This window comes from Myotis lucifugus, unplaced genomic scaffold, assembly GCF_000147115.1.
Source record: "Myotis lucifugus unplaced genomic scaffold, Myoluc2.0 scaffold_52, whole genome shotgun sequence".
Classification (NCBI taxonomy): Eukaryota; Metazoa; Chordata; class Mammalia; order Chiroptera; family Vespertilionidae; genus Myotis; species Myotis lucifugus.
Window position 1 is genome coordinate 5,892,819 of NW_005871100.1, and position 15,011 is coordinate 5,907,829.

At 38.5% G+C, this 15,011-nt stretch overlaps 1 protein-coding gene across 1 annotated transcript in view; it reads right to left on the minus strand.

The window, feature by feature from the left end:
- STK31 (serine/threonine kinase 31) overlaps window positions 1-15,011 on the minus strand; it is a 56,132-nt gene that overhangs the window by 37,805 nt on the left and 3,316 nt on the right. Inside the window, 4 exon segments of the mRNA XM_006088797.3 lie at window positions 3,831-4,005; window positions 6,275-6,633; window positions 8,330-8,488; window positions 10,039-10,113. Of these exon segments, the coding sequence (XP_006088859.1) occupies window positions 3,831-4,005; window positions 6,275-6,633; window positions 8,330-8,488; window positions 10,039-10,113 (768 nt within the window).

Below are 15,011 nucleotides of genomic sequence, written 5' to 3' on the forward strand. Positions count from 1 at the left end.
TAAAAATCGCAATTTTGAGGGCTTGCTATAAACTTGAGCAGAGCTCACGAAAACTAATGAGACCCTCGATGCTACGATAAAGAAATTAGAAAGTAAGCATACACGGACTGAAATAAAGAATATTATACCCAATAGCAGACCAGAGGAGCACAAGAATCAAACCAAAGATTCGACAAAAAACACCCAACTGGAAAAGCAAAATGAAAAAAGAATCCGAAAGTGTGAAGATAGTGTAAGGAGCCTCTGGGACAGCTTCAAGCGGACTAATATCAGAATAATAGGAGTGCCAGAAGATGAGAGACAGCAAGATATTGAAAACCTATTTGAAGAAATAATGGCAGAAAACTTCCCCCACCTGGTGAAAGAAATGGACTTACAGGTCCAAGAAGCGCAGAGAACCCCAAACAAAAGGAATCCAAAGAGGACCACACCAAGACACATCATCATTAAAATGCCAAGAGCAAAAGACAAAGAGAGAATCTTAAAAGCAGCAAGAGAAAGAAACTCAGTTACCTACAAGGGAATACCCATACGACTGTCAGCTGATTTCTCAACAGAAACTTTGCAGGCCAGAAGGGAGTGGCAAGAAATATTCAAAGTGATGAATAGCAAGAACCTACAACCAAGATTACTTTATCCAGCAAAGCTATCATTCAGAATTGAAGGTCAGATAAAGAGCTTCACAGATAAGGAAAAGCTAAAGGAGTTCATCACCGCCAAACCAGTATTATATGAAATGCTGAAAGGTATCCTTTAAGAAGAGGAAGAAGAAGAAAAAGGTAAAGATACAAATTATGAACAACAAATATGCATCTATCAACAAGTGAATCTAAGAATCAAGTGAATAAATAACCTGATGTACAGAATGAACTGGTGATTATAATAGAATCAGGGACATAGAAAGGGAATGGACTGACTATTCTTGGGGGGGAAAGGGGTGTGGGAGATGCGGGAAGAGACTGGACAAAAATCGTGCACCTATGGATGAGGACAGTGGGTGGGGATTGAGGGAGGAGGGTGGGGTGGGAGCTGGAAGGAGGGGAGTTATGGGGGGGAAAAAAGAGGAACAAATGTAATAATCTGAACAATAAAGATTAAAAAAAAAAAGAAAGAAAGAAAGAAAAGAAAATGTGTTTAATGCTTTCCAGAGACTCTATGAAAGCTTATATTTAATGCAAACTGCTAATGAATTACATGTAGATAAGAACTAGTCCCACACCAGGCCCCCCAACCCAGGGTTTTCAGTGCCAGGAAGAAAAGTCCCCATAACTTCTAACTGTAAAAAGCAGTGGAATTGAAGCTGAGGGAGACGGAGAGCTACCGGAGTCCTCTTAAAGGGCCCTCACATGGACTTACTGAGACTCACTCCCTCCGAGTTCCAGTGCTGGGGCAACTCAACTGAAACTGTCAAATTGTGTGTGTGTGTGGGGGGGGGGGGGGGGCCTGGTGTGAACTACTCTGAGAATAAATACTCCAGGGGGATTCACTCCTCAGGAAGCCTATTTTGATCAGTTTTACATCCTGAGTCTCTACCAAATTCTCACCAGAAATAACAGAGAAAAATCCCCTCAAGCTTCCAGCAAGGGGAGGAGAAAAGAAACCATTTTTGAAACATGCTAGACCTTTCTGTAATTCTTAACAAGATCTGCCCTCAGGGAAAACTTATTTAAACAGGGCCTAACTAACCTGGGGAAAGGGAAATAACCAACTCCCACTTTAGCCATCTGTCCTACTTAAAAGGGTTTGGATGGAAATGAGAAGCATGTGTGAAGTTCGCAGTCCAGAGGCACAGGCTAATTAAAAGACTGAAATCTTCTCAGTCGTTTAGGACTATAAAACACTTCTCTTCCCTTCATACCTTATCACCACATTACTAAAAGCCTAGTTATAGCAGTTCCTTTTACCTAGTACATCATGCCCAGCTATCAAGAAAAAATCACAAGACATTAAAAGACAAAAAAACTCAGCTGGAAAAGACAAAGCAAACGTAAGAATCAGACCAGGAATTTAAAACATGGTATGATTAACACGGTAAAGACTTAATGGGTAAGGCAGACAGCATGCCAGAACAGATAAGCAATGTAAGCAGAGAGAAGAAAATTCTAAGAAATGCCAGAGATCAAAAACACTATAGCAGAAATGAGCTAATATTTTAACAGGCTTACCAAAAGACTGAATATAGCTGAGGAAAAAATTTCTATAATCCAGGATATGTAAAATCATATGTCCACTGAAGGACTTGTACAAGAATATCCAGTTTTGTTCATAATAGCCCAAAAGTGGAAACTACCTAAATGCCCATCAACAAAAGAATGGGTAAACATACTGTGGTACACTTTCACAATGGAACACTACTCAGCAATAAAAATGAACTTCTGATACACACAACACAGATAAATCTCACAGACATTAAGTGACTGAAGCGAGACACAACAGAGCATGTATCAGAGGATTCTCTTTATATAGAGTACAGGACCAGGAAAACTATACTACGATGATATAAATCACAACACTGGTTGCCCTGGGTGGAATGGAGGATAGGCTGGAAAGAGGCACCAAGGAACTTCCTGGGGTTGAAGGAAATGTTTTATATCTTCAGTACATAAAGCAGATGACTTGTAATCTACTTATTCTCTTCATGGAAGGGGACAGAACAACATCCCCAGAAAAAAGAATAAAGGCAGGTGACTAGTTTAACCTCCTTGTCAACTAGACCTCTCAAGAAAACAATTTTCTAAGAAGAGACTGTATCTCTGAAATGTCCTTAGCAGGATGTCCCTAGCTAAAGAACTAGTTATAGTGGATAGAACCCAAGATTTATTGATTTCTGAGACAGAGCACCCTGGAGAATGTCACATATGGATTTAAGGGCTAAGGGTTGAATTCAATTATCAATGGACTTAATATGAGGTGGCAGGAGAAAACTTGACTTTGGGTGGTAGGCACACGGTGCGATATACAGATCTTGTAACATAGAAACCCACACCTGAAAACTATATGTTCATGCTGACCAATGTCACCCCAATCAATTTAATAAATATTTTTTAATTACCAATGGTCAATGATTTGACCAATCAGGCCTATGTAATGAAACCTTGATTTTTTTAAAAAACAAAAAAACTCAGGATGAAGTTTTGAGGAACTTCCAGACTGGTGACCAAATCCATGTGCTAGGAAAATGCCAAGCAAGAGACATCCCTATCCCCTACTCCCAACCCCACCTCCACCACCTCCCCGTACCTTCCATCTCTTCCTTTCACTCGGCTATTCAATTCTCTCTCTTTTAGGAATGTTTGAAATTTTCCATTGTTAAAAGTTTTGTTTTATTTAATCCTCACCTGAGGACATGCTTAGAAAAAGGAAGGGAGGGAGGAAGCAGAGGAAGGAGGTGAGGGGAACACCTATGTAAGAGAGAAATACCAATCAGTTGCCTTCTGTATGCGCCCCAAGCAGGGATCAAACCCGCAACCCAGGCATATGCTCTGACAGGAAATAAAACTGGCAACTCTTTGGTCACAGGACAATGATCAACCAGCTGAGTCACGTGAGCTAGGCATAGTTAAAAGTTTTTTAAAAAAAAAACATAAAAGGAAATGTAAATGTGAAAATATTAATCTTTTAAATATCCAATGAAATCCAAAGATGATCAGTTTGGAGTATAAGGAAAAAATTTCATCTATAAACCAATATAAAGTAAGAAGGAGAGAAATAAGAGGGGGGAGAGGAAGGGAAGGAAAGGAAAAGGGACAGAAATTTTAACAAGTAAGAGTAGATGAATATAGAGATCCCAGTTGGTCATTCTTTACCTTAAACCACTGAACATACCATACCTGCAGTTCCTGGGCAGTCTGTTCTACTTTCAATTCTAATGCCTTATAACTTTCGAGAAGAACCTCTTTCTCTGTTTTAAGCTTTTCATTTTCTTCAATCAGTTTCTGGTCCTGCTTAATTTTTGCCAGGCTGACATTAGTCCCTAAATTAAAGTCACCAATAGCCAAACATTCCCTGTTAAAAACAAATTCATTCATTTTAAAAACCAAACTGTGTAAGGCTGACAGAGATCAGAAATCTAAACCAATTTATGTTAGTTTTTTTATACCTTAATATATCTTCAAGTTAATTTTGGAAACTATTCTAAAACTTTACCTAGACCAACACTAAAAAATATCTTAATGCAAATTAGATTTTATAACTAAAATCATACTTCCGAAACAATACTTCCAACTCTCAAAGAAAATATATTCCAACTTTTCACAGCAATATCAACTCCAGCAAATACTGTAAAAAGCACTCTGTATCAGTTTCTTGCAATCCCTCACCATCACCCCCACTCCATTTGACAGTTTCATTCCTAAAGCACTGAGAATATCCCAACAAACAGCTACATCACCTAACATATGGCATCATGACTTGGATCATGATAGAGAAGTATGAATGGCTTGGTACTTATAAACATCAAATGTGGCTTTCCGCTTCAAGTTTATGATTCAAAATTATCTAAAAAGTGAACTGCTTTTGTAATAATCAAGTTCCATCACAGTTTTCACAGGAAGAACAAAGAGCCTCTCTTTTGATTTAAAAATAAAACAAGACAATTCCCTAAAACTCATTAAAATATTTTTAAAGCCACAAGAAAAACTTCAAGGTTTATTTGAAATTCTAGCTTTCCCTGAATAATCCAGATTTAGGGGTAGGTTCTATTTTTGATCAACGTATTCAAGAGAGTCGGTATGCTTATAACCCAGCAATTCGACTTCTAGGTATATATTCAAAGAAACCCAAAACACTAATTTTTTTGTGTGTGTAATTATAATCAGTATTTAATATTATGTAAGCATACTGTACAGAAAAGAAAGAAAAAAAAATACCACTTCATCTAAAAGTCTCTTCTCGGACGCAGACCCTGGAGGGCTGAGTTTGGAGAGGTGGCTTAGTGGACAGTGCTAAGGTGTATGGAGTCTGCTTACTTTTCTCCTCCACGTTTTTCCTTTCACCCCCTTTCAGAGCAGCCCGGGGTAACCAGCCCCTCGCCGGTCTGGCCGGCTGGGAGCATCCCGCCTTCGTGCGCGTCCTCTGCCCAAAGCGCAGACCCAAAACACTAATTTAAAAAAAATATGCACGCCTATGTTCATTGCAGCATTATTTACAATAGCCAGATATGGAAGCAATCCAAGCGCCCATCAATAGAAGAGTGGATTTTAAAAGTTGTGGTACATATGGAATATGTACTTGGTCATAAAAATAGAATATCTTACTATTTGTAATAGCATAGATGAACCTAGAGCAGTGGTTCTCAACCTTCCTAATGCCGCGACCCTTTAATACAGTTCTTCATGTTGTGGTGATCCCCAACCATAAAATTATTTTCGCTGATAACTGTAATTTTGCTACTGTTATGAATCATAATGTAAATATTGATATGCAGGGTGTATTTTCATTGTTACAAATTGAACATAATTAAAGCATAATGATTAATCACAAAAACAATATGTAATTATATATGTGTTTTCTGATGGTCTTAGGTGACCCCTGTGAAAGGGTCATTCGACCCCCAAAGGGGTTGAGACCCACAGGTTGAGAACCGCTGACCTAGAGGGTATTATGCTAAGTGAAAGAAGTCAGTCAGATAAAGAGAAACAATATATGAATTCACTTATATGTGGAATCTAAAGAATAAAATAACTATCTAAACAAACAAAACTAAAACAGGCTCATAGATACAAAGAACAGACTGTTGCCAAAAGGGAGGGGACTTAGGGGACTGGGTAAACAAGGTGAAGGAATTAAGAAGTACAAACTGGTAGTTACAAAATAGTCATGGAGATGTGAAGTACAGCATAGGAAGTATACTCAATAATACTGTAATAACTCTGCATGGTACCAGTAGAAATATCAGGGGGAACACTTTTAAAGTGTATGATTGTCTCTAACCACTATGCTGTACACCTGAAACTAATGCAAAAATGATAAAGAATGTAAACTGTAATCGAAAAATATAAAACAAAAAATAAGAATTTTTAAAAAGGAGTTGGCATGAATAGTTGGTATATGAACTTTGAACAATTCAGTAATGATTTTCTTTCAAAATGGCTTTTAACAAAAGTATTCCTGCCAAAGAGAATAATACATGTTTGAGAAAAACAATTATTATCATTCCTCAAAATCAATGACATAGCTGAGGACTCCAAAAACATAACCATTGACTTCTACTATGACAAGGGCTTCTACCATGAATTAAATATTAGGTAAGACTAAAACCCCACCACAGTCTTACTTTGGAAATGGCACATGATTTCCTACATCACTTTCATCCTTCGAGTCAAGTGTCTGCCTCCCACTTAATCGCCCCTTTGGCCTGCTGAAGGTTGACTGGTTTGATCTATGCCCCCACAGAGGAATGGGGCCTTTGAGGTTCCTGAGAGCAAGCTGACCAGGATCTGGTTTTTGTTCCTCACAGATGTTAGTGCTGGAAGTGAGTTTGCATTTTTCTGCAAATCCTTTCTTAGCCACCTCTTCCCCTATGTCCACAGTGCCATACTCAGCCTGAGCAATAACTGTTCCATCTTGATAGGTTGCTTTAATTCTCATTTTTATTTCCTTTTCAAAAATCAAGCTCCCCAAAAAGGTTCTACCCTAAGAAAGACAGGGGAAAAAAAGGCATAAACCAGCTACACCAACATGTTTTTCTTCACTTGTTTCCACCCAATTTTTCTAATGATCGTATTTTTCATTCTCAAATCTCTATAAAAGTGGTCTTACCTTGTTATGCAAACATACTCCACATGTGCATGAATATATTCTATTTATACACTTGCTGAAGTAGAATACCTGAAGTATAGGCACCCATATTTATATGTTTTTAATGTGTATCAATTAAATATCCTCAAATAATTTTTTTTAACCAATCAGACTGCTGACTATTTTTGCCCCAACTAAATATGGTGGTGCACCTCGGAAACTACAGCACATAAAAATAGATTTTGATACCTAGAAAAGGTGCTAAAATCCAACAAAACGTTGAAAATATTTTAAAGGCAAAACCAGGTACTCTGGTTTTAAACACAAACAAGAAAAGGAGCAAAAAACAGAACTAAGAGTACAAAATATCAACAATTTACTTTAAATCAACAAATTGAAATTACAGAATATGAGATGTTAGAAATTCCTAAATTCAAAACCCTCTTAAACTAAATTTTGTTTAAGGGCATAACACTTGTACAACTAGTATATGAGAAGCCATATGAGTAATTATGTATTTTCTAACTTTTAATTATTAATTATCCATCCTGTGCACTAAGCACAAATATACCTAAAACATATTTTGGAATGGAGGATATTTTGAGATTTAATTTTAATAAGGATCTGCTTATAGCTCAAAAATATTAAAATTCTTAAAATTACTTTGATACACTCTAACCACCAAGACAGAACCCTGAACTTGGAATACAATTTAATTAAATTGTAAGACTACCCCTGAAATTACCAGATATCTTCCAGAATTAGATTACTAACCCAAAATTTAATGGAAATGAATACAAACTAGAATCTAGATTAGCAGAACATCACTAGCAATTACCACATCAAACAGTATGAGCCTCTGCCAAAATGATAAAATTGGATTAATTTACAACTTCACTAATTTCAAATGCCTGATATTTATGACCAGGACTAGGTTAAAGTTCACTTTTACTTATATACTCTCTCAAAAGCCAAAGACAAAATCATTTTCTCCATCGTATATGAGACGCTCCTGTTAAGTTTTCATAACAGAAAAAACTATTCATATTTATTATAGAAATACTAGAGGCCCAGTGCACGCATTTGTGCACCGGTGGGGTCCCTCGGCCTGGACTGCAGGGATCGGGACGAAATCAGCTCTCTGACATCCCCCGAGGGGTCCCAGATTGCAAGAGGGCAGTTCTCAGGTGATGCACCCCAGAATTGGGCTCCCTCCTCTCTGGTTCCAGGTGCGTCACCTGAGAACCACAGCTGCCAAGTCACCGCAGCTTGGCAGCTCCTGCGTTGTGCACCTGCCACCTGGTGGTCATTGCGCGTCATAGCTACCAATTTGACGGTTGGACAGTCGCTTAGGCTTTTATACATATAGATATACACATATATACCACTTTTATCAGAATACCAACAAATTCACCTAGCAAAAGATGAGCACAAACATGTTATTATGTAATTGCTTTTGAATCATTCTATAAATCATATTTTTCCATTATTTATACAAGTTTTTTATATTAAAGAAAATCAGTGAAATTTAACTATACTTATATTTTGTTTTACTTCCATTAACAAAAAATATTTAAAATCTGTGACTTGCCTGATCAAACTGGTTAACTTCTTGGCCAGAAGGAATCTGTAGTCCCCAAAGTCTATACTTTTTGGCAACACTAGAAAATTGCAGATCCAAAGGAATCTCAACTATATCAGATCGATTTAGAATTTCAGTATTTCCATAGTCAATGTATCTCACCAGACACTGGGAGGAAAAAAATGAAACAAATGCTAATAAGGAACTAGATTAAATATCTCAAAGAAACCACCAAAATTTGCTTTCTATTAATTAGCTATAAATCAAGATAGCATTTTTGGCAAACAAGACCTCCAGCAATATCCTCAAAATAAGGAAAATCCATAGTCCAGTGAGAACCCAGTGATTTCTATATTTGGTATCAAACAATACTACTTCCAACAGTACCATTTCTCATTTTGGATTTTTTTTAAACAACTGTTATTAAGTAAATATAAATCTATGAAGCTTATGGCCCTATCCTACCTGGAATGTTAAAATCAATCAACATTCTTAAATTCAAGCTGAAAAGACAGACAGCCGAAACCAGTTTGGCTCAGTGGATAGAGCATCGGCCTGCGGACTGAAGGGTCCCGGGTTCGATTCCGGTCAGGGGCATGTACCTGGGTTGCGGGCACACCCCCAGTAGATGTGCAGGAGGCAGCTGATCGATGTTTCTCTCTCGTCGATGTTTCTAACTCTCTATCTCTCTCCCTTCCTCTCTGTAAAAAATCAATAAAATATATTTTTTAAAAAAAAAGACAAAGTTACCCAACTTTCTGTAAAATTAAACCCACTCCAGCTATTAGACCTTGAAAATGAAGCAAATTCACCTTTACCTCCAGTTCTATATCTGTTTAAAAAGAAAAATACATTATCACAAGGTCAAAGGCCATCTTGCTTCTTAATTTAAAAAGTTAAAGCCAAATCAAAAGCAAATGCAAAATATCAACTACAGTTGTCAAATTATGGAGAAAAGCGCTATTAGAAAGGTCTATTTCATAAGATAAATCATTATCTTTGACAGTAATAAAATGTGAGATTTTTAAAAATATATTTGAAACACTACTCAACTTGTTTCATCTTAGCATCTCCTTGTTACAACAAGAAAAATATTTATAAAATATACATATTATAAAATACTTTAAATCCAGGAAAACCACCACTGAAAAAAACAATAAAGGAAAGCCCACAGAGATGCATTTACACAGCTTGCAAAGTGCACTTTATAAGTAAAATAAATAGCTAAACACAAAGAAAATTCATCACATTTAACAAAAACAGGAGAAAGCTTCAAGCCAATCTTCATTAACAATATGCACATGAACTAAGTTAAAAGATAAACATAACTTCAGGACCAATAAAATGTTATTTTACTACTTAATCCTAATAGAATGAACTTTTCAAAGCTGCTCAGCAAAAATCAAACATAATTATTAAGAACTGAGATACACTCAAAAAATCAAAAATTATTTAATCTATTCTTGGACAATCTGGACAACATAAATTCAGAGGAATAGTCCTGAATCTGACCTGGATTTTTTTAAGCAATTCATTTCTTTCATATTCACTAGGTAAAAAAAAAAAAAAAAAAAAATTCATGTTTTAATCAATTTATAAGCTCCCTGAACCAGATCTTATTACCACTATGAATAAGCAATAAGGGTTAAATAAGCATCAGATTTTAGAACCAGAATAAATATTCCTCAGGGAGGAAAAAAATGAACATTTATTCCTGCCTTTTCATCACTGATGAGTTTCAGTATTTTGCATCTGTACCAACATTTATCTTCAGAAAATAATCCACCATAAATCTACAAAGAGAAAAAGAAAGTACAATTATTTGGAATTTTAATTAATCAAAGCATGTTAAGTAGATTAAAATAGTGGTTACCACTTAACTACATGTCGATAAGTACTTTATTTATACCTTATTTTATTCTTACCACAACCTGAACAGGCAGGAACTATGTTTCACCATTATACAGCTAAAGTCATAAGCGAGTTACCAGCAGAACCAGGATTCAAACTTAAGATATATGACTACAGAGTCCATTATGCTATTCTGCCTTTCAAAAAAAAGGGGGTGGGATTGGGGAGAAAGGGAAAGATAAAAAACAGACAATTGAAAAAGGCGGCACAAATTAGTGTTTTCATATTCTTTGGAGATAAATGCACCATGTTCATTGCAGCATTATTTACAAGAGCCAATAAATGGAAACAACCTAAGTATCCACTGATATATGAACAGATAAGGAAGATATGGTACATATATATATACAATGGAATATTACTAAACCATAAAAAATGAAATCTTGCTATTTGCCAACAACATGGATGAACCTAGAGGGTATTATGCCAAATGAAATAAGTCAGACAGCCTGGCCACTATGGCTCAGTGGTTGAGCACTGACCCATGAACCAGGAAGTCACAGTTCGATTCCCAGTCAGGGCACATGCCCAGATTGTAGGCTCGATCTCCACTAAGGGGCATACAGGAGGCAGCCAATCGATGATTCTCATCGTTGATATTTTTCCCTGTTTCCCTCTCTCTAAAACCAATAAAAAACATATTTAACAAAGAAACAAGCCGAAACCGGTTTGGCTCAGTGGATAGAGCGTCGGCCTGCAGACTGAAAGGTCCCAGGTTTGATTCCAGTCAAGGGCATGTACCTTGGTTGCGGGCATATCCCCAGTAGGAGATGTGCAGGAGGCAGCTGATCGATGTTTCTCTCTCATCGATGTTTCTAACTCTCTATCTCTCTCCCTTCCTCTCTGTAAAAAATCAATAAAATATATATATAAAAAAAAAGAAACAAAATGTCAGACAGAGTAGGACAAATACCTATAATTTCGCTTATATGTGAAATCTAAAAATCCAAGCAAACCAACCAGAAACAGACTCATAGATACAGAGAACAAACTGATAGTTGCAGGGGTCAGGGAATGGGCAAAAAGGATGAAGGGAGCTAAGAGGTACAAACTTCCAGTTATAAAATAAATAAATCATGGGGATGTAATGTACAGCATAGGAAATATAGTCAATAATATCATAAATTTATACAGTGACAGATGGTTACTAGACTTAATGGTGATCACTTCATAAGCAATATAAACGTTAAATGTCTATGTTGTACATCTGAAAATAATACTGATCATATGTCAACTATACTTTAGTAAAAAACAAACCACAAGCATCAAACACTTGAAATTATGCTGTTTTAATATATGAAGACATAACTGACACAACCAATTGCTCTTTAAACATAAATATTCCAAGCACGTGCCACTTATGTCTAATTCTTAATTATGGTGGGATCCATATGTCGTACCAGCCAAGAATGGTTTTTATACTTTTTATTTTGTATGTACTAGAGGCCCAGTGCACTGATTCGTGCACCAGTGGGGTTCCTCGGCCTGGCCTGCGCCCTTTCGCAATCCAGGACCCCTCCGGGGATGTTGGATAGTCGGTTTCGGTCCGATCCAGACAGGAGGGAGCCCGATCCCCGCAGGCCTGATCCAGACAGGAGGGAGCCCATTCCCCGCAGGCCCGATCCAGACAGGAGGGAGCCCGATCCTGTGCATCAGTCGTTCAATCACTTAGGCTTTTATATACATAGACTAGAGGCCCGATGCACGAAAATTTGTACAAAAGTAGGCCTTCCTTCCCCCAGCTGCCAGCACTGGCCTCCCTCCGGCACGTGGGACTGGGGCTTCCCTCTGGCCGCCAGCAGGCACCCAGGACCCGGGCTTCGTTCCGGCCCTGGCTTTCATCCTCAAGGATGTCCGGAATGACGTCCGGTCTAATTAGCATATTACCCTTTTATTATTATAGATAAGAAGTTTAGAGCTATTGAGTAGATAAAATTAAATCAAATAATATCCTTAACACCAAACTTTCATTTATTTTAAATTAGTGTTTTAATTATCCTCCTATAAAATAAAAGGGTAATATGCAAATCAACCAAATGGCGGAATAAACCGGTCACTATGACAAGCACTGATCACCAGGGGCAGACGCTCAATTCAGGAGCTGCCCCCTGGTCAGTGCACTCCCACAGGGGGAGCACCACTCAGCCACAAGTTGGGCTGAGAGCTGGCGAGCACAGCGGCTGGCCTCCGTAGCAGCACTAAGGATTTCTGACTGATGGCTTAGGCCCGCTGTGGACCTAAGCCATCAGTCGAACATCCACCAAGGGCTCCCGGACTGTAAAAGAGCACAGGCCGGGCTGAGGAACCACGCCCCCCCCCAACCCAGTGCACCAATGTCATGCACCAGGCCTCTAGTATTTAATAAAAGAACAAAGAGAAAAATTTACATATTTTAAGTCAACTTCTCAACTCAGCACCACTGACATTTGAGACGGGATAATTCTTTGCAGGGTGGGGGCAGGGGAGTGTTGGCTGTCCTGTCCATTGCAGGATGTTTAACAACATCCCCCTGGCCTCTACCTACAAGATACTAGTAACACCCCCTCAGTTGTGACAACCTAAAAGGTCTCCAGATACTGCCCAATGTCTCCTGGAAATGAAGAATACAAAATCACTCCAGGTTGAAAACCACTTCAAATCATTCATTCTCAATGGGGAAATTACCTCCAAGGAAGTTAAAACTGGTTCTTGGGGTATGGAAAGGCATCATAGATATTACAATGGTTTGTAGCCCTCCAAAGTTCAACCCTACCTGACAACATAAACAGCTATACAGTATATCTGTGATGTTCAAATGTCTTAGAGGAAGGAGAACCATTAAGAGGGAAAAATGCTTTAGAAGGGCATAATGAAAAAAAGGTTGAGTGACAGAGTAAGATTAACTTTAAGCGTATCACTCTGAACTAGGACAAATTCACAGATTTTAAAGCAAAAGGAATCCACCATGTGAAACTTAAAATTCTTAATTCCACAAGGCAACAAAGTATAAGTCAATTCAGACACATGACTATCTACCAAAGCAAAAACTACAAAAAATAGGTGTGTTCAATTAGCACTTGACTGTGGTTCCCTCAACTAACATTCAACTAGAGGGCAAGAGAGGGCACGCATGGCATGGTACCCTCTCCCAACTATCTCACTTCATTTTCCAACAAGCAAACAGGCTTAGTAGCAAAAATAGTTGATAATCTACAGTCCTATTCAATTTCAAACTCTACAAAAGGTCACATTATCTTAAGACTTTGTAATCTATATATATATAAAACCCTAATATGAAAATAGACCAAACGGTGGAACCGAACAACCAATCGCTATGACATGCACTGACCACCAGGGGGCGCACGCGAAATATGGCGGGTGTCGACCACGGCAGGATGGTGGAGCAGGTGAGCAGGGGCGCCAGACCAAAGTGGGGTGCTGGTTGCTGTCACTGGGGCAAGCCTCTGGTGGTTACTGAAAATTCTTTGCTCCCCCATGCCACGGTCCTACCTGGCGCTCACACCTGCTGCCAGCACTGGCCCCCCTCACACCCGCTGCCAGCACTGGAGCTGCTGCTCGCACCTGCTGCTGGCGCTCAGCACCAGCCCCAATTGCTGATCACCCTTGAGGGCTTCTCCACCTCCCCCTGCTCCTGAGAGGCAATCGGGGCAGCAGCTGCCGGTCTCATCCGCTGCTGGCGCCAGCCCCAATTGCAGTCAGCAGGTGCGAATGGGGCCAGTACCCTCAGCACATGGGAGCAGTAGCTAAGAGAGCTGGGCTGCCGGCAGACAAGGGACTGGGGGCTGCGGCAGGAGGGGCCGGTGGAGGTGCAGAGGATGGGCCGAGACCCACCCCTGTGCCCACTGCAGCCTCATGGCCCACAGTTCTTTTCAAGGTGCACAAATTCGTCCACTGGACCCCTAGTTATACTAATAAACAATTGGATATAAGGCAGGTGACAGAAATGGTATGTCACTGCAACCCAGTCTAGGTAAAGGTGGGAACCCTTTGTATCCAGAAATAGAGCTGGGACCCAACCAAATTTAGGAACCTGAGGTTATCATCATTAATACAAGTCTATCCCAAACAGATTTATTTGTCTTTAAACATAGTCCCACTGTGCCCGGTTCCAAGCTTCTCTCCAACTCAACTATTCATAGCTCATGACCTGCTTACATAGTGAGAAAGAGAGAGCCACTCAATCACTATAAAAAATTTACAAAGTATAATCCATTTATGGATAATCAGGGATGACTGAGTAATCATTTATAAGTCTATTATTGAAGTTTGTTTAAATTTTTTGTTAAGCAAGTAGTTGATTTTGCATTCAACAGAAAAGCAGCTGTGTCTTAATTTTTAACACTATCAAACATAGTCAGACTATAAGGATGCTTAAAAAAAAAACTAAAACTTTACAAATTGCATTTCCTTCTCCATTCTGATGCTCAACTCCAAGCTACATTGTTTCCTTCCTTCTAAATTTCTTCTTTTCGCACATTTTTATATATGCCATTGGGGTTTAATAATTTTAAAATAAAACTACAGAGGCACATTATTAGAAGAAAATCAAAGTATATTGAAAAGGGTAAAGAATAAGACTTCCTTCCCAACACTCTTCAACATGAGCCTCTTGAAAGTAATTTTACTTTTACACTAATGCTCCATATACACTAGGATATACATTTATACATTTTTTTACACAAATGGGCTAATTTTACATACGCTATTTTGCATCTAATTCCATATTAAAATACAGACATCTACCTCTCATTTAACTAAGCAAGGCACCCAGCACACAAAA